General features: G+C 45.3%; 1 protein-coding gene and 1 long non-coding RNA gene across 2 annotated transcripts in view; one reads left to right on the forward strand and one right to left on the reverse strand.

Annotated features, from left to right (window-relative positions):
* Gm32385 overlaps positions 1–17,512 on the forward strand; it is a 61,840-nt gene that overhangs the window by 30,586 nt on the left and 13,742 nt on the right. Inside the window, exon 3 of the long non-coding RNA XR_389025.3 lies at positions 5,994–6,099. This is a non-coding gene — a long non-coding RNA (predicted gene, 32385). The remainder of the gene's footprint in view (positions 1–5,993; positions 6,100–17,512) is intronic.
* Krt24 (keratin 24) lies at positions 5,721–11,024 on the reverse strand. Its single transcript, NM_029393.2, has 8 exons — positions 10,358–11,024; positions 9,307–9,389; positions 8,404–8,560; positions 8,076–8,237; positions 7,855–7,980; positions 7,011–7,228; positions 6,731–6,807; positions 5,721–6,077 (listed from the first exon to the last, which is right to left on the reverse strand). Exons 1-8 carry the CDS (start codon positions 10,967–10,969, stop codon positions 5,974–5,976), a joined length of 1,539 nt encoding a protein of 512 aa, NP_083669.1. The 5' UTR covers positions 10,970–11,024; the 3' UTR covers positions 5,721–5,973.

Below are 17,512 nucleotides of genomic sequence, written 5' to 3' on the forward strand. Positions count from 1 at the left end.
TGTAGTCATAGATGTTTGTGAGTAGCCATGTGGGTGCTAGAAATAGAAGAGCCAACGGTCTTAACTGATAAACAATCTCTCCAGCCCATGAACAAACAAACAAACAAACAAACTTTCCCAGGATCTCCTTTCATTTATTGCTTATCCACAATGAGGATAGAACCGGGGCTCTTAGAGCACCCCATATTCACTGCCACTGTGAGATTGTGAAGATGCTGCAGCCCCTTGCTTGGGATAAAGCTTCTGTTTTTTTTTTTTTTCCCCTTGACTGGGAATACAGCGTCCGACTCTCTATAATGGGAACAGAATTCACATCTCCGGGCGTGTGTGTTAGTGGAACAGAACACACAGACACAAAGTTTATACTTCCTGTCTTACTGGGTGTAAATGTCTTTTCCACATCCTTCCCTCTTCTTTATTTGCTCAAGAGACATGCTTAAAATCATTTCTTATAAAAACCACATTAGACTAATTACAACCGTTGACTTCAAAAAGGTTTAAAAGGACATTTATTTATTTTTAATGTGTGTGTGTGTGTACTTGTTCTTATGTGTGTATGTTAACTCACATGTACATGTGTCCAAGCACGTGGAGGCCAGAGCACAGGTGTGACAGATGTGGGTATCCCTCACTTCATAGCATGGCTACATTACCACATCAATGCTCACAGGTTTGTTTTGTTTTGTTTTGTTTTGATGACTACATTAATCCCAAAGTCTGGATGAGCATATTCAACCATTTCTCTGTTGATAGATGTTCATACAGTTTATATGTATTTGTTTTGGAAAGTTCTATAATGAATATTCATGTGTGTGTGCGTGCACATGCATGCGCCTGTGTATGTGTGTGTGTGTGCACATGTGTGTGCCTGTGCATATGTGTTTGCATGGAGGCCACAGGTTGACATTAGATGTCTTTTGTTGTTGTTTGCTTTGATTTTTTTGAGAAAGCATCTGCCTTTGGATGTTAGGTTGTTCCTCCTAGCCAACAGCCAGCTATGTTTCTGGCCTGAGTTTTGCCTCTTTTTTACTCTGTAACCTTTGGGAAGTCCCTGAATTCATTTCGAGAAGGACAATGAAGGTCCTAAGAGTTGTGGATGACCTCCTGATAAACCAATCTGGAAGTCAAGATTATTTTAAACTTATATTTAATAGATATTTATGGGTTTTTATAGCTGCACTTTCTGCAGTGTTTTTCATTTTGTTTTGATGGCTCTGCAACATGACTTTTATACTTGCCTGTTTTAACCTTTTTTGCACAGTCATAACAAAATACTTGCAATGGGCTAACTATATAAATAAAAGAGGACAGCTGACGTGATTGTGGCTTAATCTCAGGTGACTCAGGAGGATCAGGGGTTCAAGTTCATCTTTGACTACACAGTGTATTTGTGGTTGTCCTAAACTGCATAAGACATGGTCTAAATAAAGAAACAGACAGACAGAAAGACAAAAAAGAGGTTTATTTAGCTTAAAGTTTAGGTAGCTGAAAGTCCAGACAGCATGGTGTAATGTTTGCTGAGGGCTGACCTTGACCACATCAGTTCCCAGGCAGAAGGTCACACTGGGAGTGAGCATGGAGGACAGACAGTGCCCAAACACCAGAAGCCAGCGTGCACGAGCCTGGGATCCCATAGGACCGTCTAAGAGGATGCCTGCCTTCACCTAGCCTAAGAACCTCCCATTAGACACCGCCTCCCAACATCATTATATTTGAGGATCAAGTTTCCAACACATGACCTTTCGGGGTACATTTAAACCTTAGCACTGCCCAACTCCACTCCGCCACTAAGAAGCAAGCAGGTGCCGAGTGACACATACCCTGTGGCCATTCTGCTAAGAGCAGAATGTTTCCATGTTCCTTGAGAGCCTGCTGGAAAAATCACACTAGAGTACTCCCTCTGTCTCTCTGCCCCAGCTTGGAACATGTAGCAGTGCTAAGATGCCTTGCACTCTGCTATTCAAGAGCATATATATTGCATATATGCAGTTGGGAATGCTTGCTGCTCTGGAGGAGGACAAAATTTGTATCCACCTGGTGGCTCTAACTCCAGGGGACTGAGTCTCTTTTACTTCTGAGCACCTTCACTCATACCTGCACATGGAGACAGACACACACATAACTTGGCTTAATAGAACTTTAAACAATTTAAAAGGGTGGTTGACTTGTGAATGCTGCTTCAGCAATTTATCTCTCCCCCACTGTGACTCCAGGTAAGGGTCGGTGTACAGATGAGTAAATTCCTTTTGAAAAGTTTCGACTCCCCCCACTCCCCGTTATCCAAACGTCACATTTGACTTAGAGATATTAATTTAAAGAGATTCCTTGGGGCTGGAAGGGTGGCCCAGTGGTTAAGAACACTCACTGCTCTTCCAAAGGTACCATGTTCAATTCCCAGCACCCACATGGCAGCTCACAGCTGTCTGATGTCATCTTCTGGTGTGCAGAAGTACATTCAGACAAAGTACACACACACACACACACACACACACACACACACACACACACAAAAACAGGTCCTTAAAAGAGAGAGATTTCTTATTTGTGGCACTTGGTTACTCCCAGAGGTGGTGTGGCTTGAGCTACATTTCAGATGATTGTGCCCTTCCCTTTGTCTCCTCTTGTTTGAACTGTCTTCTAACACCATGATGTCACCAGGCAAGTTCGGCCTTGCTCCTTAGAGCCTGGAGCCCTTTAGCACTCTCTGCTGCTGGCTGCCGTGCACCTGGCCAGTAATCTCTGTGAAGACAGACGATACTCCAAGCATCCTCATCTCCTTTGTGCATCGCCCCTTAAGTTCACAAAGATGAGAACAGCTCCGTGAGTCTCTGGCTCAGAAGTTGCCCTTGGCTGAAAGCCCGTTTGCTACTGAGGCTCTTCCTCTGGGCAGGTCCACCCAGAGAAAGCTCTGCTCCTTTAAAAGCTGCCGGAGAGCTGAAACTTGAGAGTTTTTACACAAACACTTTCTGTTGTGAAAGCTCAAATGTAATTTTTGGGTAGTGAATAATGTGCAGATATCCTGTTCTTAACATCGAATCCAGGCTCGTAAAGAAATTTCACGAGCCAATGTGATCCAGTAGCTCATGATTAAGGATGGGGTACACACTCCTACCCCAGGGGTACACACTCCTAGCCTCAGATTCTATTGCAATGCTGCAACTTGGTGCACACAAGCTGGACTTTTCCTTGGGTAAACAACCCTTTCATACAGACCCATCATGTTAATACCCGCTAAAGGTACAGGGCTCTCAGCTGCAGGGAGTTTTCTAAGCAGATCTCCAGTTTGCTTTGATCCAAGGGTCAAAGGGTGCTGGAAAACCAACAAGGGCTACATCAGCCTTAAGCAGAGGTTCAGATAGTTGGGACCCACAGCAAGAAAACCGGCTCTGGGAAGACCCTGGGATGGCTGGATGATTCCTGAGAAATGGGCTAGCCTCTTCCCGATCTGAACTTTCCTTCGGGGCTATCCTCTTCCCCTTCAGTCTATTCACGTTGTTCTGAGCTAAGTGACAGAACAAGTTACAGATCACCCAGGTGTTTTGGGTTCTGGACAAAGAACCAGATTCATTAAAAATCAAGGAAGAACTCCCAAGAGTAGGAGGGGCCCCAAAGGAGGAATGCATTGATATTCATTTTCAAACATTCATTTTTATTATATTTTTATTATGCATGTATGTGTGTGCATGTGTGTGTGTGTGTGCATGTATGTGTGTGTGCATGTGTGTGTGTGTTCATGTGTGTGTATGTGCATGAGGTGCCTCTGGAGGGCAAAGGCATCAGATCCCTGGAGTTGGGGTTATAGGTGGTTGGAAGCAACGCTAAGTGGGAGGTAGGAAATGAACTCAGGTTCTCTATGTGACTCTTAGACTCAGCCATCTCTCCAATCATGACGTTCATTTTTAATGTTCCCTTCAATATGCGTAGATTATGAAATCCTATATTTTTGGTTGTTTTTGATGATTAAGGTTTGATGTTATATATTCTTTATTAGTTTCATAGTCGAATGCATGGGTTTTATGAATTATGCTCAGGGGTGTGTGTGTGGGTGCGCGCGTGTGTTCAGGGTTTCTTCATTGGTCTGGAGATTGTTGATTAGTCTAGACTGGCTGTCCAGGGAGCACCAAGGATCCTTCTGCCTGTTTCTGCCTCCCTAGTACTGGAATTACAGGTGCACACACCACGCCAGGCTTTTAAAAATGTGAGTTCTAGAGACTGTATTCAGATCTCTTTACCAACTGAGTTGTGACTCCATACTAGGCTCATTGTTTTACAATTTTAAGTTTGGTTCTCTATGTCATGTTTTGTGAACTTTTTCCCCCTTGAGGTCTGGCTTACAGAGCTGTTTCTCCAACTTATGATAGGGTCAATATAAAATTGTGTGATGTACAATTGCTCAGCCTGGCTAGATCCAGGCTCTTTCCAGGGCCCAAACCACCTCCAATCAGAACATTTTGGTTTTTTATCACTGACTGAGACAGAGTTCTGAGCATTTAGAGATACTGTGCATGTGACCACCAATGAGGTAAAAGGTCTCCAATATGGAGAGTGGGGAAGAGAAACCCCAGATCTGCCAACTGACCATTTTTGGTTGGAGATGTGGATCTAACTAGCAAAGGAAGAAGCTCCCAAAACCATTTCTTCTCTTGAGGACTTTTAAAGTGTTAAGAACACAAAATTCAAATAAACAACTTTCAGTTAAAAAAAAGAGAGAGAGAAAGAAATCGGATCCCACATCACATGTACAATGTTTTTTCCCTTTGGTTTTTATTTGGTCGACTCTTAATGTCCCCATTTTGTAGTGTGGTTGGCAAATCCTGGGTAATCAAGTCCTTCATGAATTCTTTTTTTTTTCTTTTTTGAGGGGGTAGGGTTTTGAGACAGGGTTTCTCTATGTAGCCCTGGCTGTCCTGGAACTCACTCTGTAGACCAGGCTGGCCTCGAACTCAGAAATCCACCTGTTTCTGCCTCCCAAGTGCTGAGATTAAAGGTGTGAGCCACCACTGCCCAGCTTTTTTTTGAGATAGGCTCTTATGTAGCTCAGGCTAGCCTCAAACTTGCGGATGACAGTGAATTCTCGACCCTCCTGCCTCTGCTTCCAAAGCGCTGGGATTCTAGGTGCGTGCCACCATGCCCAGCTGATGTCCTTTTCTATAAGCGCTCGTTAGCCTCTGCTTTCTTCACATTTAGTTTTCCTCCTCACTGACAAAGTAAGCTTTATTGTTGTGGAGACACCCTGTAGCCTCTGCTAGTCTGGAATTTACTACAGAACCCAGGTTTGCCTGGAACTTGTGGCAATTCCCCAAGTGCTGAGATTACAGATGTGAAGAGCCACAGCCAGCTGTGAACTTGTTGAAGTATGAGTGAGGCATAGCTTGTGTTTCTTTTTCTAGGCTTATGAAACACCTGTTCAGTGGCTGACATAAAGAAATAGGCATTAATGAATTATAAGTTGATCATTCTAATACGTTTACCCTTGTCTGAGGAGCTAGACTGTTGGTTACAGTGTTAGGGACACTAAGGTCTGCCTTCAACTATGGCGCCATTCTGTTCTTGTGTGATGCTGAAACCCACATGCAAAGTAGCTGGAATCTTCACTTAATAAGGAAGTCATCAAATTAAATAAAGAATTAATGGGAGTGGCGTAAAAATGAGCTGTCAATCATGACTCCAACCCCATGTAGTAAAATATTAAATTTTTAGGAAAGAAACATGCACGTGAATGGCTTTGCTAGCTTGCAAAAGTACATTTATTGAGCTACAGAAACAGTCAGAGCCAATTTCTCCTTACTACTTTAAAGAGAACGTTCTAATAAGAAAAATAAGAGGAAGCAGAAAATGGGCAGGTCAGCTAATTTTGGGTAGCAGGTTTCCCGAGAGTGAGCCGGCACAATGGTCAGTCTGGTGTGGGTGTTTCACTGGCTCGCTGTTCTTTTTTCTTTTTTTTGATGGATGTCCTGCTGATCTGGCAGCTGCTTATTTTATTTTCACTTCAGAAATGTTGCTGACTTGAGACGAGACAACTCTACCATCCACCACCTCCTCTATGATGGTCTTTGTCACCCTTGTCTTGCTGGGATCTGAAAATCATGAGATCACAAGGTCAGTCTGCAAAGCAGGAGAAAGTTGGCAGTGTGTAAATGGGTACACATGCAGGCATGTATGTATGTATGTGTACACGTGTGTAGGTGGGTATACACACATGTGAGTCAGAGGACAACCTCAGCTGTGGTTATCCACGCAACATCCACCCCTCTCTCTTTCTTTCTTTCTTTCTTTCTTTCTTTCTTTCTTTCTTTCTTTCTTTCTTTCTTCCTTCCTTCCTTCCTTCCTTCCTTCCTTCCTTTCTTTCTTTTTTGATTCAAGGTCTTGCTCTAGCCTGGAACTTGCCAAATGGGTCAGTCAGAAAGCTCCAGCAATTTACCTGTCTTGGTCTCTGCCAGCCTTGGAATTATAAGTCCATAAGTCTGTGCCACCATGCCTGGCTGTTTTGTTTGTTTGTTTGCTTGCTTGCTTGCTTGCTTGTTGTTTTGTTCTGCCCATGGTTTCTAGGGATCGAACTCAGGTCTTTCTGCTTGCAAGGGAAGCACTCCTGCCTGCACCGTTTCCCCAGCCCAACAGTAAACGTATACTAGTGAAGCCTGCCTTTCAGGGTGAAATTCTCTTCAGTGACTATCCATAGAGAAGTAGTTTTAGATGGTAACACTGTCAACAGCATTCAGAAAATGCCTACCTTTTCCTTGGCCAGCACAGCTTCCTGAGTCACTCAATACCACATTCTTGGATACTAAGTTTCTATAGTCACATCCACTATGGGCAAGAAGAAAGAACATTTTCCTTTGCAGTTGCCAAGGTGGGAGAAGCCCAGGGAGGCCCTGGGGTGTAGGTTCAGGTGTCTTCTGGTTGGGCTGTGTCTGTTACCCTATTACTTTATGGGTACATGTCTGATTCCCCACCCCACCCCCTTTTGGTTACATAAGCCCACCTCGAGCATCTCAGCGGCTTTTACTCACCCCCCGTCTCCGTTGAGCAGGCGGCGGTAGGTCTCAATCTCCTGCTCCAGGCGGGTCTTGATGTTCAGCAGGCATTCGTACTCAGCACTCTGGCACTGGGTCTCAGCCCGGATCTGGCTAAGCTGCTCCTCCAGGCTGCTAATCTGTGCCTGGATTCCAGACAGCTGAGCCACATAGCCAGCTTCTGTGTCAGCCAGGGTCCCTTCCAGAGAGCATTTCTAAGACAGAGAGACAATGAAAAGTCATGTTGAAGGTAAGTCAGAGGATGATGTGGAAACCCCTCCAGTTTTGTATGAGAAGGTGTGAAGGTGTATGCTCACCTACAGTGAGCATAACCTATGTTGTCTTGTTTTTGCTTCTTTTACTTTCACTGGCATGACACAAATTAAATCAGAAGGGAGAGGGGAGAGGGGAGAGGGGGAAAGGGGAGGGGAAAGGGGAGGGGGAGGGGGGAAAGGGGAGAGGGGAGAGGGGAAAGGGGAGAGGGGAGAGGGGAGGGGGTGCACATGTGCACTTATGTATGTAGAGGCCAGAAGTTCAAGACAGGGTCTCTCACCGCAACTGGAGCTCACAGATTTGGCTAGATTAGTCCAGGCTCCATCTTGTTTCCATGCATCCCCTCCCCAAGCTTTCCCAGAAGAGATGGGAATCTGAACTCTGATCCTCATGCCTGCCCAGCAAGTGATACTGTCCCCAAGGAGCCATGTCCCAGGCCCAGAGAGCAAAACAGTTTTCCTTTCTCTGTCTTTGTGTCCTTCAGTGAGCGTCTTGACCACGAAGGGCAACTCATTTGCTTAACTCTGCTGGATTTAAAACAAAGTAACAAACAACTGTGTGTACACACCAGGGCCAGCTGAGACTGAAGCTCAATTTCCAGGGTCTGCACTGTGCGCTTCAATTCCATTACTTCACTCCTGGCGCAATTGGCTTCCCCTGCATCTGAAGAGATTTGGGCTTGCAGGGATGCACTCTAAATGGAAATAGAGCACAGTTAGTTGTCCTAGGCTGCAGGAGCAGAGGTGGTGGCTTAAGCTTGACTGTTAGACGCTTGGTGCAGCACCCTACCCGCTCGTTGAACTGTCTCTCAGCTTCCTGGCGGTTCTGCTCGGCCATCGCCTCATACTGAGCCCTCATGTCATTCAGTAGTTTGGTCAGGTCGACTCCTGGGGCAGCATTCATTTCTACTGTCACATCCCCTCCAGAGCTTCCTTGCATACACTTCATTTCCTAGCATAAAGGGACAAAAAATGTACCGTAGTGATGGGAACGGAAAGGCACAACCTTCTAATGCAGGCGTCGAGGTGAACATTTAAAACTGTGACACCTGGAGGAGAACTGGTTACCATTGGATGTGGTGGAAAATGCCTACGGTGGCTGCACAGCCGGTTCCTACCTCCTCGTGGTTCTTCCTCAGGAAGACCAGCTCCTCAGTCAGACCCTCAATCTGCATCTCCAGGTCACAGCGAGTCATGGTCATTTCGTCCAGCACTTTGCGCAGGCCATTGATGTCGGCCTCCAAGCACTCTCGAAGGCAGAGTTCATGCTCATACCTGGAGTGGGTCACGGGAAGGCAGGTGAGGGACGGGTCTCAGAGCATCTCTCTTCCACAACCCCGGGACAAGTTTTCACCTTGGAGCAATGGTTCTCATTTTTTTTTTTTTTCTGTGTCTAACCCAGGGCCCTTGGCCTTTGTTAGCAAGTGATCTTATCGTTGGAGCTGCACCCCCCCCCCCCGCCCACCCCTGACTATTTTGATAAATGAAAATGGCTGGCATTTCTCTAAAGGTTTTTTCTTTTAATCTCATGAAGAAAAATAATTTCTAATATTAGCTCTAGCCATGTACGATATTTTTATAATAGTTCTCAACCCTCATCCCATCCTTCCTTCCTCTCACCCGTTCTTGCCTTCTTTTTCCCTTCCCTTCTCTCCCAGCAATAGTCTCTAACGTTTACTCCTGGGAGACAGACATACAAGTGCATTCTTGTGACATAGCACTCTGCAGCTAGAGGCAAGAAGATGAAGAGTTCAAAGCCAGCCTCAGTTACATAGTGAGTTTGACTCCTGTTTAGGCTACACAGTATCTGTCTCAAACAAAACAAAACAAAACAAAACAAAACAAAACAAAACAAAGCACCTCTAAATACTCCAAACCAAAATAGCAAAATAGGAGAAAACCGACCAAGCTCTCTCCTGTTTTATTTAGGTCACCATCCCCCAAAGGGTTTTTCCCCCTCAGCAATTGGACCCTGTTTTATTTCCTGTGATTCTTGCTTTCAAGTACTTCCTGGGCCTTACTTCATTCTGAAGTCATCAGCAGCCAGCCTAGCGTTGTCAATCTGCAGAGTCATTCTGGCGTTTTCACAAGTGGCTGAAAGGATCTAGGAAAGAAGGAAGATTGAAGCCCAAGGTGCTTTCTCAGTTGCTTTTGACGCCCACCTGCTGAGGGTACACATCTCCTAGGTCATTAAACTCTTAAAGGTGGGTTAACCCTGGCAGATTCCTTTAGCAGAGACCCTTGGATACTTAGCACTACATCTCTCTGCAATAGGAAACAGCTTCCATAATTGTTGGGGTAGACACAGGACAGTGTTTTATACAATACTGTCCTTTGCTCCTGTCTGCTGGAAGACAGAAGCATCAGAAGATGGGCCATTTCCTCACCTAGTCAAGGTTTCAATGTGAACACAGAATTTCACTTAAAAATATACTTCTCCATACACCTGTGGCTGATTTTTTTTTTCTTTTTAGTTTGATGACATTAGGCAACATGTCACAGATTCTCTAGGAAGAAAAAAATCGTCCTAATGAATCCAGAAAGACACAAAAAAATGTTCTAACCTGTCAGAATGAGTCATGAATAATTAGGTCACCCTAATTATCCCCTTGGTACCATGGCTCTTATGTATGCCTGCCAGTTGGCCATCTGGCATTGTACAAATGCCGTACTCACATTGAGATTCAGACAGAACGCTATTATTGTACATCATATGAGGGACTGTCATAATCCAGATACAGCAGGACCCATTTCGCACACATGAATAATTCATTGACTTCAAATTTCCTTGCAGGGCCCTGGAGATGCCTTAGCATGTATAGACACTTGCTATGTCTAATGCCCTGACTTTGACCCAGGGACTCACTCGGTAGAAGAAGAGAACCAGCTCCCATAAGATGCCCTCTGACTTCCACTCTTGGGCTATGCCATCCGTGCATGTCCCTTCTCCATACACACACGCAGACACACACTCACACACAAGGAAATAAATAAACGTAAGAACAATCCCCTCGGGGTGTATGACCCGAATAAAGCCATACAGGTCATAGGAGCAGAGCTACAGAGGCCCACCTGCTTCTTCAGATCTTCGATGATTGAGTAGTATTGGCTGTAGTCTCTTCCAGACCCACCTTTTACAGACCCATGCTTGCCATACCAGTCCTTGATTTTACACTCCAGATCCGTGTTGGCTTCCTCCAGGGCTCGGACTTTGTCTAGGTAGTTGGCTAGCCGGTCATTGAGGTCTTGCATAGTTTGCTTTTCGCTTCCAGAGAGAAGGCCCCCATCATAGCCACTGACGCCACCAAGACCGCACCCCATACTACCTCCATAGCTAGAGAAGCCTCCACTAGATCCCCCACCAAAGCCAGAGCCCCCACCAAAGCCAGAGCCCCCACCAAAGCCAGAGCTCCCGCCAAAGCCCGACCCTCCACCGTAGCTAGAGGCTGCTCCGAATCCACCCCTTACTGAGCAGCTGCCGAAGCCCCCTCCCATGCTACCCTTAGATCCCCCACTCAGGCTCCAGCTGTTGCTGCTCCCCTGGAAGCCCCAGGCAGAGCCTCCCCCTAGCCCACAGCTGCTCCCACCGCCAAAGGAACTTCCCCCAGTGCACCCCCTGCTGCCCACAGCCCCGGAGGAGGAGACTCGGGAGGAGCAGGACCCTTTCTGAGCTGAGCAGAACATGATGCCTTCAAGGACTGAGCTTCTGCGGTGATAGGAAAGGTGGAGTGAGAGGCCTGTTCCAGTCTGCCTTTTTGGCCCTTATATACACACCGATAGGGTGTTCCTTTTCTCTGAGCATTTCCTAATCCCTGTTACAGTTTTGTTAATCCCTAATTGGATAATTTATTTTCCACGAACCTACTCTACTGGCTCTTTTTTATGAGGCTAGGTCAGACATAGAAAAAAAAAAATAAGGTGGAGCCAATTTTTTTTTTCTTTCAGAATTACTGTTGTCCTTGAGAAGTTTTGATGACTGGCAATTCCAAGTATTCAGAAAGTATAACTCCATTCTATTTGTCCCATGGTTTCCCCGATGGCAGAGCACATCCTCAGATTATCAAGTGTAATTAAAACCCTCAGTGTGGTGACAGGGAACACTTCCCACCGGTTATCTTTTGGTCTGTGTTATGATCAACAGTAAAAGGGAGGAATCATCAGCCCGGATTTTGCATTGAATGAAGCTCTCTCCTCTTTGATTTGGTTATTGCTTTCTTTGAAACTCAGGATGAATTGAGGTGTGAACCTCCTACTTCGAACTGAGGACTGTTGGGTCTCAGGGCCACGCTCATTCAGGCAGACACTGACTGAGGACGGTCGGACAAGGTTTCAGATGGTTCCAGCTTGGAACTAGGGAGAGGCCACCACTGCTTTCCTTTCTGATTGAACTCAGCTCCTCCTTGCTCTGCTCCACTTCGAGATAAGTCCTTGGGTAGTCTAGGCTGGAAGGGAACCTTTGCGTTTCTCATCCTCTCGCCTCTAGTTCCCGAGGGCTGTTATCACAGGCATGCACCACCACAGTCAGTGTTGTACTGGCTTGGGGACTGAACCCAGGGCTTTGTGCTTGCTAGGCAAGCACACCACCAACTCAGCTACACTTCCAGCCCTGTGTTCTTGTCTTACAGCCAGGGTAGCTTCATTCTTTGGAATCAAGTCTTAAGAAATGGAGAGGAACCGATGCCTACAGCTCCTGCCTCTGTTTTGGAGGCAACTGGCAAAGAGAAACTTGAAACCACCATTAATATACAAAGAAGTCATTTTACAGGAGTTTGTTCATTTTGCACATGGAGAAACGGAGTTTGGTCGAGTCTGTCCAGTCTCTCTGCTTAGGTTTTCCTGTTTTTGTCTAAAGGATATTTAGAAGCGAGGACCTTTAATTCTGATAACTCACGCTATGGTTAGGATTATCCTATCTTAGGATCTTCAGTTCCGGAACTTTCCCTGTTCGTTTTCTGCCTTGTATTGTTCTTGTTTGTGGTATAGACAGTTCCTTTTGTGTTGGCTACTAGTTCCTCTGGTTTGAAAGTGCCGTTTAAAAAGTCTAGCAACGGGGCTGCTGAGATGGCTGAGTAGGTATGGGTGCTTGCTGTCAAGTCTGACCACCCTAATTTGATACTTGGACCCACATGGAAGGAGAGGACTGATTCCTGCAAGTTGTCACCTGACCTTCACATTTTGCCACAACCTGAGCACATGCCAACACACACACACACACACACACACACACACACACACACACACACACACACACACTAAATAAATGGTTTTATTTTTAAACTAAAAAATGTGAAAGCATGTTTCATCCCACTTGTATTAAGCACCCAGAGGAATCAAATTCATAGCCATACACAGTAGGAGGGTTGCACCAGGGGCTGGGCGGGCTTGGGGGTGGGACCGCTGCTGTTGAGTTGGTAGGGATTGACCTCTCAGTGTGGCAAAGCTTCAGTAGGTCAGTTGCTCAGACAATGTGAGTGCGCTCGCCCCTGCTGAACTGTACCCATCAAGTGACGGCGATGGGAAGCTTTATGTGTTTATTTTATCACAATTTTTTAATAGGTGACATTTTCCACAGTTGTGCTTAGCTTTATACTCAAGTAACTGGGTTTTCATATTTGAAACTTTCTCCCTTGCCTTGGCGGACTTTTAAATCATGTGCGTGCTTTAATCTCTAGCTAACCTTTTTCCTTAAGCTGATTTTATTGTGTGTTTATTATTAACTAGGTGATAATTACTTTTACTGTGTGTGTGTATGTGTATGTATGTGTATGTATGTGTATGTGTGTGCATGTGTGTGTGCATGTGTGTATATGTGTATGTATGTATTTGTGTGTATGTATGTGTGTGTATGTATGTGTATGTGTGTGTATTTGTGTGTATTTGCATGTGTATGTGTGTGCATGTGTGTGTATGTGCATGTGTATGTGTGTGTGTATGTGTGTGTGTGTGTGTGCATGTGTATGTGTGTGTGTGTGTGTGCATGTGTATGTGTGTGTATGTGTGTGTGTGTGCATGTGTATGTGTGTGTGTATATGTGTGTGTGTGCATGTGTATGTGTGTGTATGTGTGTGTGTGTGTGCATGTGTATGTGTGTGTATATGTGTGTGTGCATGTGTATGTGTGTGTACGTGCACGCGCATACATGCTAGACCATCTGGCCAGCAAACCTCAGGGACCTTCCCTGCCTCTACCTCGCCATGCCTAGCTTTGAATATGGGTTCTGGGGATCAATTCGGGGTCTGGCAAATGAGGACGTTTTTCTCCCTCTGTAGATTAGGAATCTTTCCACTCAGGGGCGGAGGAGGTTTTAAAGGGAATGAACGGGAAATGAAAGAAACCTGACGGAACATAGGAGGCGAAGAACCTGGGCAGAGAGCTTCCTGTGAAAGGCCAGGAGGACAGCATTAAAAAAACTGATAGTCACTTTGTGTTTATGGCTTTTTCTGTAACTATCCTCTGGGCTGGAGGGCTTTAAAGCCTTCAATTATGTTGTTTCTTGGGATATCAGAACATTTGGGTCTTAACTGAGGAAGTATGGAATGGCTGACTTGGTGTTAGTTTTCTTTATGTTTTGTAATGCTAGTTTCCCTTTTCCCCTCCCTTCTTCCCTCCCTCCCTCCCTCCCTCCCTCCCTTCTTCCTTCCCTCCCTCCCTCCCTTGCTTTCTTCTTTGATTTCTTTATTCCCAATGCTAGGGGTCTAACCCAGATACTCAGGGACTTACACATGCTGCGCAGTGTTCTGCCTCTGATCAACCTTTCTAAATTTTTCTTATTTATCCTTTAAATTGACTTTCAAAATTAAGGTTTTTGTCTGTGTGTATGCGTGCGCAATTCTCTGTGTAGAAGCGTGTCGTGGTCAGAAAGTCTTGTCTTTCATTTATTTACATTATTATTATTATTATTATTATTATTATTATTAAGATAGAGCCTCTCATTGATCCTGGAGCTCACCGCTTCAGCTACCCTGGCTGCCTGTGAGCCCCCGGGATCCTCCTGCCTCTGTCCTCCAGCTTGGGAGTTACAAGTGTGCACAGGTATGCTGGCTTTTATGTGGGTTTAGGGGATCTGAACTCAGCTCCTCATGTTTGTATAGCAAGCTCTTTATCCATGGAGCCATACCCCAATCTCTCAGATTAAGTTCTCAGGAGATACTTTTCTGGGTCTTCTCAGAATGGACCAATGGGACAGGCATTTAATGGCTAAAACAGCTGTTGCTACTGAAAGATCCTGACAGAATGTAAAAGGACACAGAAGCCCTGAAATTGGTAAGATAGATGTCAGTGTTAGCAGAACTAGCTTCACTGATTTAGAAAAATAGAGGTGCACAATGCTCTGGCCACTCCTTGAACCTGTGTGTCTGCCAATGTTTTGACCATTCCTTGACCCATGTGTGTGCCCACTGATGAAGCCCATTGCCAGGTGTTTGTGATATTGGTTGCTGAGAAAGAGTCAGAAAATCCCCCCAGCAACCACAGCCAGGCCAATCCTGAGTTGCTACACCTGCACCAGACTCTTTCCTTGTACCCCTCCCATACCCATTTCTTGAGAATAGACATTGTTTAGATCTGGAAGTCCCCTACTCCCCCCTTCTCCTTTCTCCCCTGAGGGCCTATAAAAACTGGGACCTCTTTCCCCTCGAGGTCGACTCCTCTACCCCTGCGTGGGATATGAGTCGTCCCCAGAGCTCTGGCTTTCCAATAAAGCCTCATGTGGTTTACATCAAGCTCAGTCTATCGTGAGTTCTTGGGTGTCCGCTATTGTCCTGAGGCCTGAGCGAGGGGCTCCTTTCAGAGTCTTTCACTACCTCCCATGCTTCAGGTGATGAGTCAGGGTAGACATGAACGCACAGACGGTCTTCAGAATTTCCTTCTCTTCCTTAGTGTTCCCTAAAAGCATCTTCATACTCCCCAGTGCATCTGTCTTGCTTCTCTCTTTTTTTTTATTATGTATTTTCTTCAATTACATTTCCAATGCTATTCCAAAAGTCCCCCACCCCCTCCCCCCCACTTCCCTACCCACCCATTCCCATTTTTTGGCCCTGGCGTTCCCCTGTACTGGGGCATATAAAGTTTGCCTGACCAATGGGCCTCTCTTTCCAGTGATGGCCGACTAGGTCATCTTTTGATACATATGCAGCTAGAGACAAGAGCTCTGGGGTACTGGTTAGTTCATATTGTTGTTCCACCTATAGGGTTGCAGATCTCTTTAGCTCCTTGGATACTTTCTCTAGCTCCTCCATTGGGGGCCCTGTGATCCATCCAATAGTTGACTGTGAGCATCCACTTCTGTGTTTGCTAGGCCCCGGCCTAGTCTCACAAGGGACAGCTATATCACTGTCCTTCTTGCTTCTCTTCTAATGAACGAATCTGTGCAGGAGGCTAATCTGGATTCTGTGATCTGCAAACTGTCTGGTGGTGTTTATTGGATTAAATGAAAGGCTTGCCTTCATGTGTTTAAATACAATTCTGTTCTGTACTGAGGCTTCGGGATTTGTTAGTAAACCTTACTCCACGGTGTTTCCAGACATTCTCAGATGTGACACTCCACTGTCTTTGTCAAAGATAACAAATTAGTTCTTGGCACTTCCTCCCGTCAAAGATAACAAATTAGTTCTTGGCACTTCCTCCCACTGTAAGTGGAAGCCTGAAGAACATAGTGAGTTTTCAGTGGACTAGAACATCTGGATGTGACATTCTGGGTGTCTGGCAGCTAGCCAGGGGATGTCTAGTAACCAGGATCTCAAAAGAAATGACTAGACCACAGATGCCAGGGGTGTCAGCCCCACACTCTGCCCATAATTATATGATATTTTGACCAGTAAAGAATTCTATAAATAACAATTCTTGTACATATGGTTGTATTGCTGAGTGACTTGCAAATAGTCACTACCAGTGTTGGTTATTGTTGCCAAATAGATGCTGGGTGCTTTTATTTGATTGATTGATTGATTTTTTAATTTCAGCTGAATGTGTCCCATACTTTAAGATCAACAAAAATCTGACACGCTGATGGGAGTGGCTTATCACTCATGATGAGTCTTTGTTTGTTTGTTTGTTTGTTTTTTCTAGACAGGGTTTCTCTGTGTAGCCCTGGCTGTCCTGGAACTCACTCTGTAGACCAGGCTGGCCTTGAACTCAGAAATCCACCTGCCTCTGCCTCCCGAGTGCTGGGATTAAAGGCATATGGCAGCACTGCTTGGCTATGATGAGTCTTTGTTGAGAATGGAACTCAATTTGTATCTCCTGCTTATTCCATAGAACATTCTAGTGTGCATTTTTTTTCAAACAAGACATGTGATCAAGGTAGGTCAGAGGAGCATCTGAAGTTCAGAGTGTTTGATGATTGTTGCTAGAACTTTCAGTGGCAAATGATAAAGGAAAAGAAATAGTGTAATACGGGGCAGGGAGGATATGCAAGATCAGTGGGCCAGCTCCTGTGCAGAGTCATTACTTATGACAGCTCCAGACTCAACTACTTGAAAGATAAATGTTCTATCCCAGTGTGCATGCTGAGAGGCCACCCCATGGACCTAGCAGTGTCCATCAGTTGATTTCAGCCCAGTGCTAGAGTGAGGTGCCAGAGAAGTTACAAATTACCAATAAAAGGAGAGCAGATTGGGGCTGGTGAGATGGCTCAGCAGTTAAGAGCACTGGCTGCTCTTCCAGAGGACCCGAGTGCAATTCCCAGCAACCGCATGGTGGCTCACATCCACCTGTAACTCCAGTCCCATGGGGTCTGATCCTCTTCTGGCCTCTGTGGATGGTGCGTGACGTGGTGCACAGATATCCATGTAGACATAGCACCAATACACATAAAGTCAAACAAATTAAAACCATGTAAGAGAGCACAGACATTCTGCCTGTGTCTGTTTCTCCTCCTCCACCTCTCTCTTTCTTACAATCTTACCCCTTCTTTCTTTACTTGGGTCTTCTTTGATGTGTTGATTTTTTTCCTTTAAAAATGCAGCTATTAACTTCATTCATGTTTTTAAAATTAATTAATAAATCAACTTTTTTCAAGTTAGGGTCTCATGTAGCCCAGGCTGTCCTGAACTTAGGACTCTCCTGCTTATACCTCCCCCATGCTGGGATGACAGGCAGGCACAGTCCCAGTTTGATGCAGCTCTGAGCTCTAAGCTGTGGCTTGGTGCATGTTTGACAAGCACCGTGCTACCTGAGCCACATCCCAGTGCTTGCTGATCGCTTCTGTGGTTTACTAGTTTCGATTTC

The sequence above is a fragment of the Mus musculus genome, chromosome 11, assembly GCF_000001635.26.
Source record: "Mus musculus strain C57BL/6J chromosome 11, GRCm38.p6 C57BL/6J".
In the NCBI taxonomy this organism is placed as follows: domain Eukaryota; kingdom Metazoa; phylum Chordata; class Mammalia; order Rodentia; family Muridae; genus Mus; species Mus musculus.

Excerpts from the sequence above, each read along its gene's own strand:
- Krt24 (NM_029393.2), bottom strand. The coding sequence starts at position 10,969 with ATGTTCTGCTCAGCTCAGAAAGGGTCCTGCTCCTCCCGAGTCTCCTCC. Across the intron at positions 8,238-8,403 it reads TGAGGAAGAACCACGAGGAG|GAAATGAAGTGTATGCAAGG; the intron begins GTAGGAACCGGC and ends CCTTTATGCTAG. Across the intron at positions 7,981-8,075 it reads AGAGACAGTTCAACGAGCGG|AGTGCATCCCTGCAAGCCCA; the intron begins GTAGGGTGCTGC and ends ATTTCCATTTAG.